The following is a 21,777-nucleotide window of genomic DNA, read 5'->3' as shown; positions in this document are numbered from 1 at the left end:
TTGACTTTTTCTTGAGATTTCAGATTTTGCTGTAAGAAAGTCACCTGGAGAAGTGAATGACCAACCCCAGTTTGCCAAGAAAACATTTCTAATATAGAAATTAATAAGTAGAAGAGGTGAAAATCGGTTAACACAGATTCAGCTTGCTGTAGAAGAGAAAAATCATAATGGAAATATTAAAATAATAAATAATTAAATATTAAAAGTAGCATTGCATTTCTGTTACTATTCCTCTGCCAGAAGTCTTTTTTATTTCTATTTTCCTATTGCGGCCCAGGAAATTGTGCATTTTCCATCCCTGGAAGTTCCAAGGCCAGGTTGGACAGGGCTTGGGGCCACCTGGGATGGTGCAAGGCGTCCCTGTCCCTGTCCTGTCCATGGCAGGGGTGGGATGAGCTTTAAGATCCCATCAAACCCAAGCCACTCTGGGATTCCGTGGTTCCATTTTGTCTGCTTTTCCCCAGGGTGATGCTCCTGGAGGATGGCAGCCTCAGGATCTCCAACATCTCCAAGGTGGACGCTGGGCTTTACACTTGTGTGGCCACAAACCAGTTTGGAACTGCCAGAAACTCAGGGAACCTCATTGTGAAAGGTATTTCAGCATTTCCTTCTTTTGTGGACTGAATGAGCTTCAGAAACCCTTCCAACCCAAGATTCTCTGATTTTGTAACTATTTTATTTTGATATCCTTCTCTTCAGCAGTATCAGAATGGTGCTGTATCCTACAGTGTGAGCTCCTCCTTAAATTTGCATCTGGCAAAAATATTTTAAATATTCACCTTCTGACAGAGCAATTAGCACTGATCCAGCTCAGAGTGTGACCTGGGATGGGGCTGCAGCACAGCCAGCAATGAAAGCACCAAGAACTCCAGGGTTTCTGCAGCTCTGACCTCATTAAAGTTCTCCCCCTTTCACATGCCCCATACATTATGGCAATATGGGAAAATCCCATTAAAACATGAAAAAAAAAAAAAAAAAAGAACTCTATTTTGTTTGGCATTTATGAAGTTTATTAAAACACCAAGTAACAACATGGTATAAAAATGATCTTGTTTGCAGGGAACATTTGTTTTTGTTTCCCCTCTGGAGAAGTTTGGGCTGTTCAATTATAGGCCTCATTGCTTCAGCATTATTTTCAACTGAAATGTCAGAACTTGGGAAAGCATAGCTAATGTGCAAATTAAGTTTATTGCTGCTCATTGAGTTGTTTATTCTTTGTGGGAGAAGTCTTTATTACACCTCCAGCACTCACATCTCCCCTCTTTTCTCCTCTGGAATGGGATTTGCCATATAATGCATGTTTGCTGTTGCTAAGCAAGATAGATGGATAAGGCAAAACCAAGAGCTTTTAAGAAGCTTTTAAAAGTATTTGAGATAAAAGTTTTGAAGACAAGCCCATAAAAGAAATAAAAAATATCACCCAGGTGAACATTCTGCATTAGTGGGCATGAGGAGGATACAACAAGAGGTGCAAGAAGATGGGAATACCATAATAAATTAATTTAGTTTTTGTTATCACTACTACAAAACACACCTCATGCCCAAAAGCCAGTGTAAGTCCCAAAAGGACAATTTTCAAGATTTATTTGGTGGAAGTAAACAGCTTCAGGCCAATAATAAAGGAGATTTGTTATGATAACAGCAGTGCCCAAGGCCAGGTTGGACAGGGCTTGGAGCACCCTGGGGCAGTGGGAGGTATCCCTGCCATGGCAGGGGTGGCACTGAATTGGATTTTAGGTCCTTTCCAACCCAAACCTTCCCAAAATTCTGTGATTTAAGAATCACCTAAATTCTGGAGTTAAGCTGTGATGAGCACCCAGCTCGTGTACATTTCCTTCTCCTCCTCTCACATTATTTTCAGATCATATTAATATTGTTGAAGTGATTCTGCTCTCATTTTCTACATGTGTCTAAATTCTCATCACTTTACAACACTTGCATGCACAAAAGCTTTATTCAAGGGAATTGCTTACAACAAAGTGGTTGTTATCTCTAATCTGTCTGCCAGTCACATCAACAAAAGTGCGGCCATATAAACCCATTTCTTTCCCCTTCAGTGAGCTGATACTTCCCTTCAGAAGAGCTACAAGTTTGGGTCTCGATGTAATGGGTTAAAAATGATCAAATAAATAATTTTCCTGCCTGGGAACGTCTTTGAAGCTGTAACTTGAGCAGTCCTGTGGAGTAAAGTGCCACTGACATTAATACAGATTAAGGATGTCAATTCTAAAGTAAGTGGAGATGAGCAGCACTTTTGCTTTTGCTGCAGTTTTTGGCCAGGAGGATTCTTCAAGTTTGGAGAACCATGAGCACGTTTTTAAGAGAAGTCTGAAGTTTTTGACTGAAATCATAACTATTGATTATGGGCTTTATGATGTAGTATAATTTAGAGTGTTCCTAATATAAATATAAACTAATTTAGGGTCCTCACTCAGGCACACAATGTGGCCATGGTACTGCCATAGGAGTGGTCTAAAATAATCTCTATATTACAGAGAATTAATTCCCTTTATTACAGAACATTTGGGCCAGTTTGAAATCATTTCCCAAATGGCACAAACCTCCTTCAATAGCTGCTATTTTTATAAGTATTTTAATTAAAAATATATACATTTTTTTTGTCTCCTCAGACAGGACTGTGATCACGATTCCCCCCTCTGACACAGATGCAACAGTTGGAGAGAGCATTGTCCTGCCGTGCCAGGTGTCCCACGACCCCTCCCTGGACGTGGCCTTCTCGTGGTCATTCAATGGCCAGAGGATTGATTTGAGCAGGGGAATCCATCACTTTGAAAGGATTGGAAGGGTGAGTTTCCCAAACTCACTTCATGAAACTCTTCGCCACAGTCTTTACACGACACGAGTGTTTATCATAATTCTTCCCTGGCTGTTTATGTGCCTGGCAAATCACTGTTTCTTTACAACGGCTGCAAACATTTATTTTTCTTCCCTAAATTTCATAAAGGCGCTTGAGTTATTTGTGAAGCCATAATAAAAATGTCCCCATGAAAGAAACTGATGATAGCTATGAATATTTTAATTTAAAAGCTGAATTTTTTATTAATATTGAGCAATTTATAAAAATGCCCAGTATGGAAAGCATGTTGTGAGTGATTAGTTTACCTTTTTTTTTTTTTTTTAAATCTCTCCAGGAATCTTCTGGGGATTTGATGATAAGAAATATTCAACTGCATCATTCTGGGAAATATGTGTGCATGGTGCAAACTTCTTTAGACAGTCAATCTGCAACAGCAGAGATAATTGTGAGAGGTATGTCTGTAAGGGAGACACACTTATCTTCTAGAGGAATTAGGAATTCTTAACATCAGCTGTTGTTTAAATGATTCCTAGGATGTCAATTCCAAATCTCATTAGTGAAATGCTCTCTTTCTTTTACTCTTGGCCCCAAATTTGTGGCCAGCATGGTCCTGGTGTTCAGCCAACCCAGGGGAACCTCTGCAGTTCTGCCCTGGTCTCTTTGGCAAAAATTTTGTGCTACACAGATGGGAGGGAAATCCTTTAATTTCAGCAGTGTTTTTGTTTCCTTCAGGCATCTCTGGGTCACTGTGCAGGCTGGGAAAAACAAAATACCTCATTCCTTTCCCCTATTTGGAGATAATATGAAATAATATTTTCTAACTCAGCTTTTTACTGCCAGCAGTGAGGAAATGCTGTTATGGGAGCCGGTCTGTAAACCCTAGGAGAAATCAGAAACTTGTGCAGTGCACCATCCTGCATTCCTTCTGAACCTCAGTTTTGATTGAATTCAGTAGGAATTCTCAGACTGTTCAATGGTTCAACAAAAGACAACACTGGGTGTCTTTCTTTGTCAGACACAAAGAAGAAATCATTCCTTTGTTTGTAGTTTTCATGTTAGAGACATCCAGACATTAATTTTCCTGACTCATAAAAATGTAATCCAGGCATGGAGCCATCATTTAGGGATTGTGCAGCTTTTATGACACTGCAGCTTCATGAATAATTCCTCTGAGTTGAGAAAGTAACAGTTGCCCAACCCATTCCAGCGGTGAATCTTCTCTTCCCAATACCTTCCTCTTAAAATGCTGATCGTGTCAGGCCCTCCAGGTCCACCAGAAGATGTTAAAGTTGAACATGTTTCTAGCACAACTGCTGGGTTATCCTGGAAGCCTGGAGCAGATAACAACAGCCCAGTGCAGATCTACAGTGTGCAGACCAGGACTCCCTTCTCGGTGGGATGGCAGGCGGTCGCCACAGGTGAGCAATCCAGGACTTGCCTTGGAATTTTTATTTAGTGTGCACCATTAATTACCTCAAAAACCCATTGATGGTGTCATGTTTGCCTTCAGATCCTGAGGTCATTAATGGCAGGACTCACAAAGCCACCGTGGTAGATTTAAGCCCGTGGGTTGAGTACGAGTTCCGCGTGGTCGCCAGCAACAGCGTTGGGATTGGGGAGCCCAGCAGGCCTTCAGCTCTCCTGAAAACCAAAGCAGCAGGTGAGGCCCTGCTTCCTGCCATGCTTCTCCAGCTCTCAGCTGGGGGAATTTCACTGCAGCAGAGCCACTCATTCCTACAGGGTTATTTACCCAATTCCACGGGCAGGGATCCAATGTGTTCCATGAGAACGCGTTACTGGATGGGACTTGGGGCAACCTGGGATTGATGCCTCAGGTTTAGCTTTTGTATTTTTCAGATTCTGAGCTGCTGTAGTGTGTGGGTCTGGGCTTCATATCAGGGCATGGTGAGCTCTCTTCACAGAGTAGGGAGACAAAACAATTCCTTCTCTAGCTTGGGACAAAAGGCAAATGATCCAAATCTCAGCCCAAGAGCACAAACACCTTGGGCTGGAGAGAGAAAAACGAGCAGGGTGGGACTGCCTGGGCTAAAGCTGGAATGGGACAATGAACTGCAAGATGCAAATGGAGCAGAACTTATAAAAGTGAGACTGGTCTGTGACTGGTTGTCCATTTTGGGACCATTTTGGTTCATCTTGGGTGCAGCCCTGGTTGGGCTCTTGTGCTGTCCAAAGTGGGTCCATTGAGGAGATCCTTTGAGTAAATCCTCTTTATTCTGTAACTCCATCCAGCCTCTGCTCTAGGGCAGCCTGCACAAGGCATCAGGACAGTGGACAGTGTCCCTGCCCATGGCAGGGGTGGGACTGCATGAGCTTTAAGGTCCCTTCCAACCCAAAGCATTCTGGCATTCCATGATAAAAGCTGGAGTTATCCTATGTTCTTCCCTTTGACCAACCTTTCACTCAAGCAATTGGGGAGAATAATTTTTGTTCTCCCAATTAAATCCAGGTTTTTACCCTGTTGAGGGTAAAAAAAGTGCGCATAAAGTTGCACATAAAGTGATAACTCTGCTCTCTGAGTGTCCCTTGGCTGCAGAGGTATTTGATATCTGAGCATCAGGAGGAGCAGGATAATTTTAACTCTGGATATTGGATGAAATAAATGACAGCATCCAAAGCCCAGTGAAACCAACAGCTTCTACTGACTCCAGAGTGGAATATTTTCTGTCTGTCTGTCTGACCTTTACTCATTTATCTTCTGGGACTTGGCACCTCAGGGGAAGCTGCCTCATTCTTGGGTGACCAACACTGTCAGTCCTCTGACCTGCTCAGTTTGGTACAATTTATTTGCAGCCCAAACCTTTGGTTTGTTTTATGTTCCTCTCAGCCCCCTGCTTATCAACTGTCTCCCACCTATAAAATCAGTGTTTATGGGATGGAAAGCAGTAAAATGGAAGCAGCTTTTACAATCCACTTTCTCTTCTCTGTTTATCTCATTTGCCAAGCTCTGAAGTTTGGCAAGCTGCATTTCAGGACAGAACTCAAAATACATTATTGTACATTATACAGAAGAAAACACATTTCTTTTAGAATGTGGAATCCATTTGTTTCTGGGGAATAGAATCCCAGAATGGTTTGGATTGGTAGGGACCTTAAAGACCATCTAGATCCAACTCCAGCACTTTCCAGAGGAGGTCAGAATTTTTAAATTTCCCAGCAGAGTATCTCAAATGAATATTCTCCATAACATGATTGATCACAAAGACCAAATTAATCTTGAGAATGTTTTTGTGGCTGTTACCACCGTGGGGCTTTGTAAAGTGGGATATTCAAAACTAGACAGGCAATGAAAGCTTTCATCTTTTAAAGCTTTTATTTATTTATTTCTTAGAGGGTTTCACAAGACTGGGGCAACGAGGAGAAAGAAACAATAAAATTATTGTTATTTATCATGGCAATAACACAAGGAAGATTATTTCTGTGCACTGTAGCTTTGTCTGAAGTTTAACAAAAGAGACAGAAAGACTCACTTCAGGTTTTAGCTGCTTAACTCCTTCACTGCTGCAAACCCCTGTCTCCAAATTTTGCAGTGCAGTGGGACAATATGGGCTTTTATTAATTTTTTAGTCAGAATAGGAACCTGAAATCAGCAGGGCAGTGTGGACAGCAAATACCTGGCCAGGAAAGGGTGAATTTGAGCTGTTGTAATAACTATTTTGGCAGCTAAAATCTGAGCATTAGTAGATTTGTGAATGCAAATGAGCCGCTGTTCATTTCATTAAAATTGAGCTGAGAATTAATTGAGCCTCTGTTGGTGCACTCAGCTGTAAATTTTCATCTGTTTCTCAACTCTGACCCAGTTGAGGCTCTGCTGAGCCGCAGCACAAAATTCTCCCCTTGCAAATGTACAAGTACCAAACACATTTAACACATGAGCTAATTGAGCATCACTTGGTTCATGAAACAGTGAAACACCAGGCTTGAGAGTTTGTTTTGCTGTTTCCATGCAGTTCTTGTCAGTCTGAGATTGTTTGCCTCTGATGTGCCCAAAGACATTGATTGTGAGTGACAAAAATGAACAGCCCTGTGAAACCCTCCAGGAGAGTCCAGGCTGTTTGCTCTCAGACTCACTCTTATGGCTGCACAGCAAAATTATTCTGAAATTCCTCCCATTTCTAGAGGATATTTATTTATACATGGACTAAAATCTGGAAATTCTATGCAATTCATATCTTTAATTATATATAATATAAAATATATTATGGGCTGGCATCAGTTTCTGTGAACTTTAAGCATGGTTTCTTTTATTGCCACCCTTGGAGCTGGATTAATGCATTTGTCAATGGGAAGGACGATCAGATTTGGCAAAACTTGCCCAAAATCTCTGAAAAAGAGAGATGTAAACATCTCTTCTGAGATGCAAACATCCCTCCTATTCCTCACCCTACACATCATCTTTTCAGACAGTGAGAGCTGAATGAAGACAATGACAAAACAATCTTGAAATTTCTGAAAATAGGGTTTGGAGATGGTACCACCAAATGTCCTGTAGAGGGTTCCTGACTCTGCGTGTTCCAGGGATGTCCTCTTCTCTTACACTTCTCCAGCAGCTGAAAAAGAACATGATATCATGGAACCATAGAATGGGTTGGGTTGGAAGGGACTTTAAAGAAGAAATATAAAGCAAGAGGCAGGAAATGCTGATATTGTCTTTGCCTCTCCACCATGACCCCCTTCAACCTCAACAAAGTTCCCTGATCTCAGTCCTCTACCTCTCACACACCTGTGGAAGGCAGGAGAAATCCAACACTCATCAACCAACTTTTGGGTACTTACAATCTTGGGAGAAGGAGAAAAGCAATTTGTGAGTTTTGAATTCACTAAGATAAGCATACAACCAATTAAAAAAAATTAATATATTGCTCCAACAACATGTTTACTGAACAAATACATAATTAGTAAATCAGTAGTGTTGCAGCTACAGTCTGAATGGAACATCATTTTGCCAATTAGTTGATGAGGCATAATAATGTCAGATACTTGATGCTCCCAGTTCTTTAATTAATTTTTTGAACCAGGGTACTCATGTATCAAATTCATCTATGGCTTCAGCCTCAGAAAACATGTAAACATCATTTCATTTCATTTCAAATGGGCTGCTGTGCAATGTAATCCCTGTTCCACTGTTGACAGGCTGCAGGTGAGGTAGGAAATGCTTGGATCACCCCCTTGGAAAGACCTCCAGGATCACTGAGTCCAACATTTGGCTGACCAGAGCTGGAAGCAGCACTCAAGGTGTGGCCTTAGCAGAGGGACAATCACTGCCCTGCTCCTGTGGCCACACCGTTGCTGATCCAGGCTGGGTGACCTCGGCCTTCCTCCCCACCTGGGCACACCTGGCCTCATCTTAAGCACCCCCAGGTCCTGTTTTGCTGGGCCACTTTCCAACCACTCTTCCCTCACCTTGAAGCCCTCGATGGGGCTGTTGTCAATGGTTTATGTGGTTTATGGTTTATGACCCAAGAACGGGACCCTGCACTTCACCTTGCTGAGCCTCACACTGCTGGATCCAGCCTGCCCAGATGCACACTCCCACCCAAATTAGTGCCAGCTGTGAACTTCTGAGGCCCAGATCAGCCATAAAGACACTAAACAGGGCTGGCCCCAAAGCTGAGCCTTGGGGAAGCTGCAAACTCCAACCTCTTTTCTCCTCCAGTTCCTGTGGTGGCACCCACGAACATCGGCGGAGGAGGAGGGAGCCGCTCCGAGCTGGTCATCACATGGGAGGTAATTCTGAGCTCAGTGAACCTCAGGTGTCCAACAGGGATAAATCTGTGGGTGAAACCACAGCCCTGCTGAAATCCAAAGGCTTTTGGTCACCGGCTTTGGTCGAGCCTGGATTTCACCCTGGATGTGGAGAGCAAACAGCCTGTAAGATATACAGCAAGTTTTCTGTGTTATAGGGAACAATTTGTGAAAATAAACAGTTTAAGATGCATGTTGTAAAGATGTTTAGAAGTCTGCATAACCCTCTTATCTCCATTGTACAGGAGGTGCTTAACACACTAATCTGCTTGGCCATTTTCTGCATTTACATTTTTCCTACTTTTGTTTACATGTTTTCCATTCTGGAACACTGTGCTGACAAGACATATCCTATTATGCGTTAAAGGAGATGAGCCCTTTAATTCTGCAGCACTCCAGCGAGAGCAGAGAATACACATTTCCAGAGCAGTTAATGCCAGACAAGTTGCAAAGGGTGAGTGCAGGTCATTTCAAAGAGTAGAAAGTGAGTGCTGTGGGAAGGAGCCTCCTTTTCCAGCCTCCCAGCAGCTTCCCACAGGCACTGGGATGAAGGCAGGCAGCCTCTGGCAAAGCCTGGGAAGTGATGGGGTAGCTGCTTGGTCAAAAAAGTGAAAAATCAGATCAAAAGAAATTTTAAAAAATCCCCACTAGATAAATAACATTGCTGATGTTTTCCCCTCCCTGTGCTGCAAACAGAGTGAAATTCCACTTTCCCTGAACTAAGTTTTCCTCCATCTGCACCTTTCACTCTTTTGTTTCATTTTCTCCTCTTTGGGAGCAGAAGAACATGAAAATAGAAAACAACCTGAGAGGTCTCAATCAAATTATTCTGTTGGACTTCGTAGTATGTCCCGAAAAACAATCAGAAGAAATCCTAATTATGGCCAGCAAACAACACTGAACACGACTCTGCGGCTCTCTGTGATGAACTCACTAAATGTCTTGATTAAATCTGAAGTCACAGAAGCCTCAAAAACAAATTAAATGCTCTAGAAAGTAGTTTCGACTCCTATAAATCCCCAGTGAGGCATCATCCCTCACATTTAACTCTCTCAGGGCTGGAAAAAAGATGGAAAGGGGAATAGCGAGTGTTTGTAAAACACTGAAGGAAAGACACGTTATAAATGCAGGGCAGGCTTATTATCAGTATTTTTATTATTAGAATTAGAAGGAATTTATGATAAAAATAACATTAGTGCCCTGAAGTGTTCTGAAGTGCTTCCAGATTTCCCCCATCATCTCACACTCCCAAGACTTTGTGCTCCCAAGAGTTTGCAGAAGAGGTTGGGGCCAGGACTTAGGTCCTGACCCTTTTTCTGTCTCTTTGCACCATTTTCCATGCCTGCTTTTCCATGCCCCTTCCTTTGATGCAAGCCTCTGAAATAAATGCACTTTTACTGAGAAACACTTCCTTTCTCCATTTAATCCTGATTTTGTTTCATAAATGTCCTCTTGCTTGGAGAATGTGGAAGTATTTTTATCCATGAAAAACCAAACTTCATGCTGGACATGGTGTTGCTGTAATTGCCTTTTCAGTTTGAGCCTTTCATACGTATCTTGACATGAGATTTTATTAATAGAAACATTAATTTTGCCATGTTGACTTGCAGGAACATTTCTGTTCTGAGAACTTAAATAAGAATATGTTCATGCACTTGAGGCTTTTTCCTTGCTGAAAAAAATACATCAGTACTGTGCTCAGAGGCAGGCAATTATACAACTGACACACATTTCTTTGTATACATTTGTTCCTTCCCAGCTCTTTTTTTCCTTTAAAATAATTTCTTTAAAATTAGCATTCCTATGCCCCTTTGGGGAAAGGAAAAAATCTACAAGCTACAACTTGTACTGAGTGAAATGCTTTTAATTTTGCAAACTTCATGCCTGAAAGAGACAACTTTAATGGAGCTGATCAGATCTTTTGTTTCTAAATTGATTGCCCCAATAGATTTATTATTTTGATTTTTATTTCAATATTACATTGACGGATGGGGCAAACATTATTATATTCTCCAAGGCACAGCCAACTAAATCAATAGCACTAAAATATAGTCAGGGACTGAAGATTCAATTAAAACTGTGGATACATGCAAACCTTTATTGACTGCCTTGTCACCACAGCCGGTGTCAGAAGAGCTCCAGAACGGGGAAGGTTTTGGCTACGTCGTCATGTTCCGTCCCCTTGGCTCTACAACCTGGACCAAAGCTGTGGTGGCCTCGGTGGAATCCAGCAAATACGTTTATAGGAACGAGAGCATCACACCCCTGTCTCCTTTCGAGGTCAAAGTTGGTGTCTACAACAACGAGGGAGAAGGGACCCTGAGCTCCATTTCCATCATCTACTCAGGAGAGGATGGTAACACGAGTTACTCTTGGTGGGAATGGGCATGTAGCAGCAATAGGTGACAGATATGGTCAGGCAGATCTCACAGAGTTTTTAAGGACCCTGCTCAAACTTGTTCATTGGATATTTACAATAGACATGCGGCAAGAGATGGGAATCTGAAGTAAAAATAGCAAGGGGAAAATTTTCAGAATGATTTTCAGTAGAGGGCTTGTTTTGACTAATTTGTCCCCAGGGTTCTCCTGCTGAGTGTGTTGGGAAAACTGGGAGACACTCAAAGGTGTTGCTCTCAGAGAGTTTGGTTCCTCAGACTACTCAATGTGGCTGATCTCTGAAAATCTGCTCCATCAGATGTAGAACGGACAATTCTGAGAGCAGGTTTTGCTGACATCCCCACCATAAGTGGAGAGCAAACCTCATGATTAACCAGGGGCTCTTCCTGCTGTTTCCCCTCCCCTTGCACTGTCCCTGTGGTCACAGCATGTCCCAGCAGCTCTGTTCTCCCCATCCCAGAGCCACAGATGGCCCCGGCGGGCGCCTCGGCGCTGAGCGTGTCGGCGGTGGCGGTGGAGGTGTCCTGGCTGCCCATCCCCTGGAACCGGCACACGGGCAGAGTGCTGGGCTACGAGGTGAGGGACTGGCATATGAGGTGAGGGACTGGGACACGAGGTGAGGGGCTGGGCCGTGGGCAGGGTGCTCGGCTACGAGGTGAGGGACTGGGCTACGAGGTGAGGGGCTGGGCCACGAGGTGAGGGACTGGGCCGTGAGGTGAGGGACTGGGCCGTGAGGTGAGGGACTGGGCCGTGGGCAGGGTGCTCGGCTATGAGGTGAGGTGCTGGGCCACAAGGTGAGGGACTGGGCTACGAGGTGAGGGACTGGGCCATGAGGTGAGGGACTGGGCTGTGAGGTGAGGGGCTGGGCCGTGGGCAGGGTGCTGGGCCACGAGGTGAGGTGCTGGGCCACGAGGTGAGGTGCTGGGCCATGGGCTGACAGGCTCTGATGCTTTGAAGTTGTCCCTTTCCTGTCCAGAATCCTCTTGGCCTTCTGGTTCCTCCTCCCAGTTAACAAACTGCTGCTTCCAAGAGCGTGGAGCTCTTTCCCTGGCTCTCATGAGCAGCAAGCCACCTGAGATAATCAGGAGGATTTGCAGCCCAGAACTGCAGCTCTGTCACAGACTATCTGTGCTCAGATCTGGGGACAGGCACACAAGGCACTGCTGACAGAGCAGGGCAGGATAAATGGACTCCTGAACTACCCAGAGCTTGTGCTGTGGTGCACTGAAAGGCTTTTGACTTCTCCTTCCTCTTAATAAAATCATTTAGGTTGGAAAAGACCTTTAAAGACCATCAGGTCCAACCATTAACTCAAACATTTGAAGAGGGCAGTGGAGGAGTCCGTATCCCTGCAGGAATTTAAAAGCCCTGTGGATGTGGTGCTTGGGGATGTGGTTTAGTGCTGGTTGAGTTAATGGTTGGACTTAAAGATATTTTCCAACCTAAATGATTCCATGATTTTAGGATTAAGTAACGTCAGATATCATTCATGGTCATTTTGCTTGCATAGTGAAATAATTTCTTTTTTTTTTTTTTCTTTTATTTTTTTTTAATTTTTAGATAAGAGGAAAACAAGTCAAAACCTCTTTAAATTCTGTGCTACCACTGCAAGGTATAAATGAAGGTAGTAAGAGTCATGTACAGTCCAAAAAACTTCCTAAATCAATTACCCAATAAAAAAAATAGCAAGTCTAAGTAGGTGTCACTGAATCAAAACTAGAGCCAGGATACAAAATAATTAAAAACCTTTTAGATGACTGAGATAAATGCTCTTTTGTATCTCTTAAGGTTTTTTTTCATTGTGTTCAACCAAAAAACCAACAAAGCTTTTATCATTCCTTACCTTATCAAAGGTTTCCTTCTGGACATCTGTAAATTTAAGGATTTCATTTAGTTCCTTAATTGGGATTCAGTCTCTGAAATGTTATTGCTTCTCTATAAATATTCATGCCTGGGTTTACATCCTGCTAGATTGGAGTACAAAAAAATCCTGTATTCCTCGAAATCGTCCTTGTCATCATGTCTGCTTCTCAGCCAAGCCTCTAATTGCTGGAACACAATGAATTGCCTGTTCTTTGTTCTCGCTTTTTAGGTTTTATATTGGATAGATGATCCCAAGGAAAGCACAGCTGGGAAGGTCAGAGTCAGTGGGAATGTGACAGCCAAAAACATCACGGGCCTGAGAGCTAACACGGTGTATTTTGCAGCAGTCCGAGCCTACAACACCGCGGGGACGGGGCCCTCCAGCACCCCCGTGAATGTCACCACCAAAAAATCCCGTGAGTATTGGATTTGGCACAACAAGGGTGTCACTCTTGTGCTGAGAATGACACAGGAACAGATGAGAGGCAGGATTGTAGGAAGAGCAAAGAAGGTTTTATTCAAGAGAACCGTGTGGTTTTATAGAGTGATACAGTAGATTCTATTTGATTGGTTAGTTAACAAAAACACCTTTTTCATACAATTCCAGGGAATTGTATGAATTGAGAAGAACAGAAAGACAAAGTAGAAAAATACCACCTTTAGATAGTGTCTACTTAACAAGTTATCACATCTTTACATATCCTTGAAAGTTCTCACAAGCCGCTGTTAGAGACGCTTGCCATTTCTCTCTCTCTGCCCCACGGCATCCACAAATTCCCAGCTGGGACAGGCACATCCCAGCTCCCCGTGACCCATCCCTGCCAAAGGCTTCAACAGCAAGGAAAACTGAATCCCAAATTTCTTCATGAGTCAGACAACAAAATCTGTGACTGAGAAACTTCCTCCGGTCCTAAATCTGTCCCCATGAGGGAGGATTTCTGTTTGCCCTGGAAGAGCAGCCCCCTTGCTTCCAGGGGATTCCAGAGATGCAGAGGCAATAAAGGAGGGATGTCCCACAGGTCAGACAAGAGATTCTGGGGTGAGGCTGTGTTGGTTTGGGGGTTTTAAAGGAAGATGTTGAAAACACAAAATACAGAGGATTTTTGAGACCTCGGAACTTTGCACTGCAGAGCTCAGCATAAGGGATACATTGATATAAACACAATTTAGTAATTTTTTAAAATTTAATGTTAAAAGTAAATCCCTCTGCTGTTTTGTTTTCCTTGGAATCTATTTCCCCAGTAAATTATTGATCAGCCCTTCCTTTAGCATAAAAGGGAAATATTTCTCCTGAGTTTCACCAATTCTCCTCTTTTCTATATGCTGTTCCATGCCATTGCTCCAAGTGCAAGATAGGAACAACTTGCAGAATGAGTTAATTGATTTTTTTAATTGCCACAAAACCAATATTTATTGTAAATAAGACAATCAAAAATAAAGCAAGAGACGTTATTTCTGAAGGACTCAAACAGGACCCATCCCTGGAATTGTCCATCCATGCCAGACTTGGATGAGACTTGGAAACACCTGGGATGGTGGAAGGTGTCTGTGACCATGGCAGGGGGTTGAATGAAATGAAATTTAAGTGCTATTCCAACCAAACCATTCTGTGATTCCATTACTTTCATCGCAGTCCATTTTTCAGCAGAAAATAGATTCATCTCTGGGAATTCTTCCCTCTATTCCTATGTGCATCTGAATGAAAGACAAGTTAAAGACATGGCAGTCAAATGACAAAACACAGAAGGAATAAATTTGCTTTTGTTTTACATCTACTTTATCTTCTGTCAAATTCAGGATTGTGCTAATGGTTCATTTAAAAATTAAAGTCAAAATAACCTTTTTAATATTTAAATATATAGATTAAAATTTCAAGCTCTGTCTGTGGAAGATGCAAGCACTTGCAATAAGAGGAGAGATAATATGTCAAGAGAATATAAACAATGTGCATCTGGAGCAGGAGATGGAGCTCCAAAGTAATAGCTCTGTCTTCCTGCTCAGCATCCAGCATTCCTGCATTCTGCTCATCCCATTATTGCAGGGACTCAGCAGAGCTGAAATGATCCTTCTGCCAAAGAGGTGCAATTCTGATTGAAGTGTTCTTCTCTAAGATCGATGTAAGGTCTAAGGTGACATCCTGGGTTCAGTTAAAAGTACTTAGGGAGGTGGAATTGAGGTCCTCAAACCATGGACATGGCTCCATAAAGAGCTGTTCTCTTCTGGTCCTTTAATTACATGGCATGGATTGCAGAAATTCCTCTTCTTTCCTCTTCCCCTTCCTTTTCCTTCTCCTTTCCTTTTCTATTCAACTTCCATTTCCTCCTCCTCTTCTTTCTCCTTCTCCTTCTCCTTCTCCTTCTCCTTCTCCTTCTCCTTCTCCTTCTCCTTCTCCTTCTCCTTCTCCTTCTCCTTCTCCTTCTCCTTCTCTTCTCCTCTTCCCTTTATTTTTTCATCTTCCTCTTCTTTTCCCCTTACAAATAGAAACATATACACCCAAAATATATCAATATTACATATAGATACTGGAAATACTTGCATATTTTGAGGATAAACCTCAGCACATTACAGCAACAAAGCCAAGTGTTACCTAAACCATGGCAATAACACCAACACCCCAATAAACTTAAGCAGATATTTGGGATTTCTGTTGTTCTTGGCAGCATTGATTACAAGAAATTAATTGAGGAAATAACCTGCCAGTCTCAGATCTGGAACTGCTTGGTTTTGCTAGCAGATATTCCTGTGGATTTGGGAAAGTGCTCTTACCACTTATTCTGGGTTCTGGCTGGAAAAAAACCCAGATAATTTTGTTTTGCAAATCCTCCTGTGGTGGTTTTTCAGCCCCAAGATCATGAATTAAGATAGCTTTGAGTTTCTATGTCAAAAAGCTTTGGTCAAAGCTATAATTCACCCATTTTTGAGTGATTTCAAACCTCTTCATAGTGCACAGCCAATGAAGTATTTGACATCCTTTGCCTCTTGTGACTATTTTGTTATCCAATTCCATATATAAAATGTTTCCTGAAAGCAACAAAGAGCTTTCAAGACATATTTAAATAAATTTGCAGTTTGATGTATGTGAGAGTAGATAAATGTCTTCAGAAAGAAATTAATCTTTCCCAACACTGACAGTGTGGCTGATGGAAGGACACCCCTGGATATTCACCTGGGAGCTCCACCAACACCTCATTCCCTACCAGAGGGATGGATTAAACTTCTCCAAAGCCACGAGGCAGATGGATATGAAACAGCAGCACCCATCCATTTGTTTTATCTCTGTGGGAAATGATAGAAATTATCACCAAATCAACTGTTCCTTCCATCACTCACCAACACACAGCGGGGAAGAGAAGGATCCCAGAGTTAAACAAGTTAGAATCAGGGCTGGAATGTGTTTCTCCAGCTCTCTCCCCATCTTTCCCTCTGTTTCAATCCTCCTTTCCTGTGCCACCAGGCAGCAGGGCCCTGGAGAATGTGCCATGGGGCAGGAGAGAAAGTGTTGGCCTAAATCCGAGCTCAGTTCAAAGGCTCAGCTCCACCCTCACATGTTCACACAGGATTCAATTCCAGCCACTTGTAGGCAAATTTTCAAAGTCCTCGCACTTAGGCATAAAAAGCCTTTGAAAAAGCTGCTCTCAGGCTATTGTGCTGAGAATTTCTAAAATCCTACAATGTTTCATGGTGGATCACATGGAGACTTTCATGTGCAGCTCTTTGTAACCTGTCCTGGCTGATGGAAACCTTGGCTTCTGTAGTGTGCTCTCAGTTTTAGCTTTTTCGGAGATCCAGACAGCAAAACAACCTCTAGGACCTGGAAATACAGAGAGGAACAACATTTTCCTTCCACAAAATCTCTAAATGTAATTTGAACTGTCAGACACTGTCAGGCTGTGCCTAATTTTGCAAATGAAGCCTCATAGTAAGAGGTTCTGTGCTATGAATAGATCTTTATTCTGACTAATACCAGAGCAATGATGGACTGGAAAATGGTTTTTTGCTCTTTTAGGTTGGAATCACCCAAGCATTTGCTACTCCCATATCAGCAGCTCATTCAGCTACACTATGAAAATTAATACTCAGTTTATCTCGTTATTATCATAATCCTTGTTATTTCTTTTTTTAAAGCACCAAGTCAACCTCCAGCAAACATAGCCTGGAAGCTGACAAATTCCAAAATCTGCCTCAACTGGGAGCATGTGAAAACAATGGAGAATGAGTCTGAGGTGTTGGGCTACAAAGTAAGTGATTTCTTTATCTCATCAATCAGAAATTTTGGTTACAATACAGGTACAGGGGTTTGGTGGAAAGTGAGTGTTCATTACCTGGAACACTGATTTTTCTGGATTTATTGGGATGGTTGGCTGATGTTTACACAAATATTCATTCAGAGTAGGACTTTATCCCAACAGAAGGATTTTCTGTCCCCGATCCTGTATTTCTCTTGTCCCCTTGTGATCTTACTTATCTAAAGTTTCTTGCTTTCATATATCCAGGGAAGGAGTTGCACAAATATATAAGGAATAGAGAACAGTCTTTGAAGCATTAAAGGCAGTCATAAACTACATTTAAACATTCTCACTCTCTGGCAGTTCATAAATGTACCTTTAAAAAAGAGACTGAAAGATACTCACACAAAGATCTATGTATGAACCAAAAAGCCTTCCCAAAAATCTTCTTTTAAAGGAAATACAAATTTATTTTAAAGTTTGGATTCAGTGCAGAATTCTTTGATTATCTTCAGGTTCTAGGAAACCACCTGCTGTGGTACCCACCCCAAAATCCTGAAGAATTTATTCCCCTATTTAAATTGCTTTTAAAACCCTGCAGGATGCTGAAAGTGCTCAGAAAACTTTGGGACATTACAGAAGAATCATTCAGTCCCCCCAAAAAAACCCATTAAAACTTAAACCAAAATGAAATAACTCTTGTTTTCCAATCCCTTTTCTGCTTAGATTCTGTACAGACAGAACAGGCAGAGCAAAGCCCATATCCTGGAGACAAACAACACTTCAGCTGAACTTCTGGTCCCGTTTGAAGAAGATTATCTCATCGAGATAAGAACCGTCAGCGATGGTGGCGATGGCAGCAGCAGTGAGGAAATTAGGATTCCAAAAATATCCAGTAAGTGAGAGAATTTTTTTTTCCCCCCTCTGAATGCTGTTGCATAAGAAGAAATCTGTGCCTCTAAGCACAACAGATTCCCAGATTGTCCCTTGCCATAGGTGTCCTCCCTCCTGGTGCTTTTTGGTGCCGGCTCCTATAAATTTGTCTCTGATACTCTGACATTCATTAGAGGAGAAAGTGTTTTACTCCACACCTTATTTTTAGTGCAGGTGTCCAGTGCCCTGGCATGCAGAGCTCAGGGAAGGACACAGGAATAAGATTTCTTGGAAAAGTCAAAGTTCTCACACATAATGTGGCTCTAAATCTGCCCTGGACAGAGATCTCAGCCCTGTCCCATGGCTGTGCTGGGGTGGGCCAGGGTGCAGCCTCTGCTCTCATAGATAACCTATTATTCATGGAAAAGAGAGCATTTTTATATTTATATTCATAGTTTGTTTCGCAATAAAATAGTCAAAACCCTCTTGAATAAGACACCCATGGAAAAGGTGAGATTTTGATCCAAAACCCTACTCCACTAAATGGCCACTACAGTTTAATAAACAAATAAATAGAAATTACATTTGTGGATAATGTTTCATTTTGAAAAGAGAACAGCGATTGCTGTTGAGCTAAAATGCAAAGAAAAACTAATTTCTGACACAGATTTACCTCTGTCTGTTTATATTTTACCAGGTTTAAGCTCTGGAGCAATGAAGTTATCCCAAAGGATAAACCATACATTGGCATCTGGGATCCTGCTGTTGGGTTCTGTTCTTCTAAACCCTTTTCCTTGCTGGTTCCAGCAATGCTCTGCCATGGACTTCTAAAAATAAAAGTGTAGATTTTATCTTAATTCTTCACCATAACCAACATTCCTGAGAAAAATCAGCACTGGGGAGGGGGAGGGAGGAGGAAGTGGTCTGTCATTAAGAAAATATTAGGCATCAAAATTCCATGAATTTTTAAAAATAGGGTTGGAAATGAAGGGGTAAATCAACATGCATTAATTAAACGGAGTGATGCCAAACCTAATTTGGGATTGACACGTGGGTGGTCTCAAATTTTCTCCAAGTAGTTGTTATTGGAACAGCATTTTAATGGAATGTCAACCTGTGCAAGCTGATGCCACGCAGGGGAGCAGGGATTTAAAACTCTTGTGATGTGGATATTATTTATCTCATGTTCTTCGCTGTATCCTGTTAAAAAAAACCCACTTTCAATTAAATAAAAGCTATTTGTTTACATTTTGCACTTGTCTGTATTAGAGGAGGTGTCATAAAACACATTATTTGAAGTACCCTGTGCTATTTTCTGTAGAAAAGGGGAATTTTATTATAAAACTTATAAATAAAATGAGTCTCCTATGGACCAACCCAAAGCCCAGTGAATTCCACGGAAAAACTTTCAGTGGTTTCAGCAGGCCTTGAAGCAGAGCTGAAATAGCAGCACCTTTTATACCATCAGACACTTCACATATTCTCAAACCCATTTGAAAGGACTTTTCCATGCACAGACTGTTCTGATCAGCAGAACTTCCAGAGACACTGAATATTTTCTGAGGGAGAACTGAAGTCTAGCTGTCATTAAGCAGCATCAGATGCTCTCTCCTGATTTTGTTATTCTTTGCTGTGGCTTGAAAGCGTAGATTCATCTTTGAGTTTGAGTGTGAAGGTAAATGAGAAGAACATTGATTTTCATAATCTTGAAATATAAATAAAAGCAGCTAATTAAGCCCTTCAATCTCCTGAGTCCCCAAAATGACAAATTAAACACCAGAGCTTGGCTTTCAACTCAGGAGATGCAGCTCAACACTTGAAGCCACGCTCCTGCCAGCTTGAGCTACATCTGATAAAAGGTGTTCTTTGCCTGATATCATTACTGGGAAATCTTTTCTTCCTTCTCACTTTGCTCTGAAGTTTATTTTCTTTTCCCCACTGTCAGATCCATGTTGTGTCATCTTTGTAAACATTTATAACTACAAGATAACCAAATACCCCAAATATTTTTTAAAAGGGGACTGTTGGAATGGGGGCGAAGATGTGTCAGCACATGAATGAGTAAAAGAAGTTCAGCTGAGCATGGAAATCCTTCAAAGAACACATTAAAATATGTTGGTTATCCATGGGCATGGCAATGGGAATTCACAGAGGAATTGGTACCTCCTCAAGTTGCCTGCCAAGCCAAACCTTTCTCTGATTCTCTGATTCCTCACAGAGCCCATGGGCTAGTCTGAGAGAAAATAAACTCAAAAATGATAAAATCATTGCAGAACCACATGGTAGAGATTGATGTCCCAGCAAGTAACTCTTCACAGGATCATGGGATGGTTTGCGTTGAAAGGGACATTAAAGATCTCTTCCAGCTGCTGATATTTAATAACCCCCAGACTGCATTCAATAAAATATCTTCTAGAGGTCACTCCTATTTGGTTTTGGGAGAGCTTTTTGCATCATTCCTTCCTAGCAGGACCTCTGCTCACTCCCAGACCTTCTGTGCCTATTAAACAACAGGTTCCTTTTATTTCCCTTCATTAAACTGAATCTGAAATTCTTATACTTCATAACATAAATGTAATTCTCTGCTAACTTTACCCAAAACATCCTTTTATTCAAGTGAAAAGAGATTTTCTGCAGAGCAGTTACAGCTCAATAGAATGCCTGGGCGATGCTTAATTACAGGGAGGCTCTGGAAATAAAATGTCACTTTTAGAAGTCTGTCCTCTGGGATTTCTACAAAGTTCCTAATCACAGGAGTTATTAGGAAGAGGTTTAACAGAGCTTTCAAAAGAGGAGAATGGTTTAGAAAGAAATGAATGTGCTATACAAAATCCTGATAACACCTTAATGAAGTAAAAACATTTTTCCTTGCGGTGGAAGTAAACAATGAAACGCTTCTTCAGATTTCTTCTCCCTTTTGTGCACCAATGATGTTCTTTTCTGGCTGTAGAAGATCCAAATCAGACTCTTAAGCCTCAGCATTTCTCCATTTTGCCACTCCCATGGGAGCAGCCCTTTATAAAAATGGACAATTGCAGAATCCCAGGAATATGAATGAATGTTCCCTTGTTGAATTCCCTTGGACCTGCAGTTGCAGGGTGAATATTCTGCCTCAGGAGCAGAAAAAAAAACTTTAAATCCAGCTCCTCCCACCCTCCCTAAATCACTGCAGAACTTGTGCAGGTTCGTTTTCTCCTCTGCAGCTCCCCACTCCTTTGGTTGGTGTTTCACCAGGACAAATTGAGCCCGAGCTGCCCAAAGCACTGAAAGTCCAGCTCTTTTTATGTGCAAGTGTTATTAAAGCAGCTGATGCTGAAATGGAAAGGGCTCACATGGCTGGCAGCTTTCATTAAAAAGAAAAGAGAAAGGGTCAAAAAGAATTTTGTCACTTAGAGTTGCAGGGAAAAACTTTGGAAATAGGAGCAGCAAAAATCCCCTAAAACCAGAAGGTGAAAAGAAAACAACAGAAAAACTCTGCAGTGCTCCTGATTTTTAACAGCCAAGAACCTGAATTAAAAACCCCATTTAAAGGTGCCCAGTAAAGGGAATTTTGGGCCCAGACTTAGCAGATTTTAGAGAAAATCACAGAGCAGCCAAAGTTTTCAGACAGCTGGAAAAATAATACATATTTTCTTTTGATAACCTAAGCAAAGTACCAAAACATGAAAGAGACTCACAGTCAGGGATTTTCATTTTGAATTTAACACATCGACAAAATATTTCTCCATGAAAAAAGCAATTTTGAGCCTCTCCAAATGTTTCCATTCACTCCGAGCACAATGTTTCTTTGTGATTTACGAGCATTTAAACTTTATTTAACACCTTCTCCCTTCTTTA

General features: G+C 41.7%; 1 protein-coding gene across 2 annotated transcripts in view; it reads left to right on the top strand.

Annotated features, from left to right (window-relative positions):
• Window positions 1-19,188, top strand: part of CNTN6 (contactin 6) — a 130,563-nt gene extending 111,375 nt beyond the window's left edge. For both annotated transcript variants that reach the window (XM_059479999.1, XM_059479998.1), the window contains 12 exons: window positions 465-592; window positions 2,631-2,806; window positions 3,153-3,270; window positions 4,078-4,236; window positions 4,329-4,478; window positions 8,493-8,563; window positions 10,703-10,937; window positions 11,439-11,554; window positions 13,071-13,257; window positions 16,967-17,079; window positions 17,794-17,962; window positions 18,638-19,188. In XM_059479999.1, the coding sequence (XP_059335982.1) occupies window positions 465-592; window positions 2,631-2,806; window positions 3,153-3,270; window positions 4,078-4,236; window positions 4,329-4,478; window positions 8,493-8,563; window positions 10,703-10,937; window positions 11,439-11,554; window positions 13,071-13,257; window positions 16,967-17,079; window positions 17,794-17,962; window positions 18,638-18,771 (1,756 nt within the window). In that variant the 3' untranslated portion in view covers window positions 18,772-19,188. The remainder of the gene's footprint in view (window positions 1-464; window positions 593-2,630; window positions 2,807-3,152; window positions 3,271-4,077; window positions 4,237-4,328; window positions 4,479-8,492; window positions 8,564-10,702; window positions 10,938-11,438; window positions 11,555-13,070; window positions 13,258-16,966; window positions 17,080-17,793; window positions 17,963-18,637) is intronic.
• Window positions 19,189-21,777: the final 2,589 nt, after the last annotated feature.

The sequence above is a fragment of the Ammospiza nelsoni genome, chromosome 11, assembly GCF_027579445.1.
Source record: "Ammospiza nelsoni isolate bAmmNel1 chromosome 11, bAmmNel1.pri, whole genome shotgun sequence".
NCBI lineage: Eukaryota > Metazoa > Chordata > Aves > Passeriformes > Passerellidae > Ammospiza > Ammospiza nelsoni.
The sequence above is the reverse complement of the archived record's forward strand: the minus strand, read 5'-3'. Positions and strand labels throughout refer to the sequence as shown.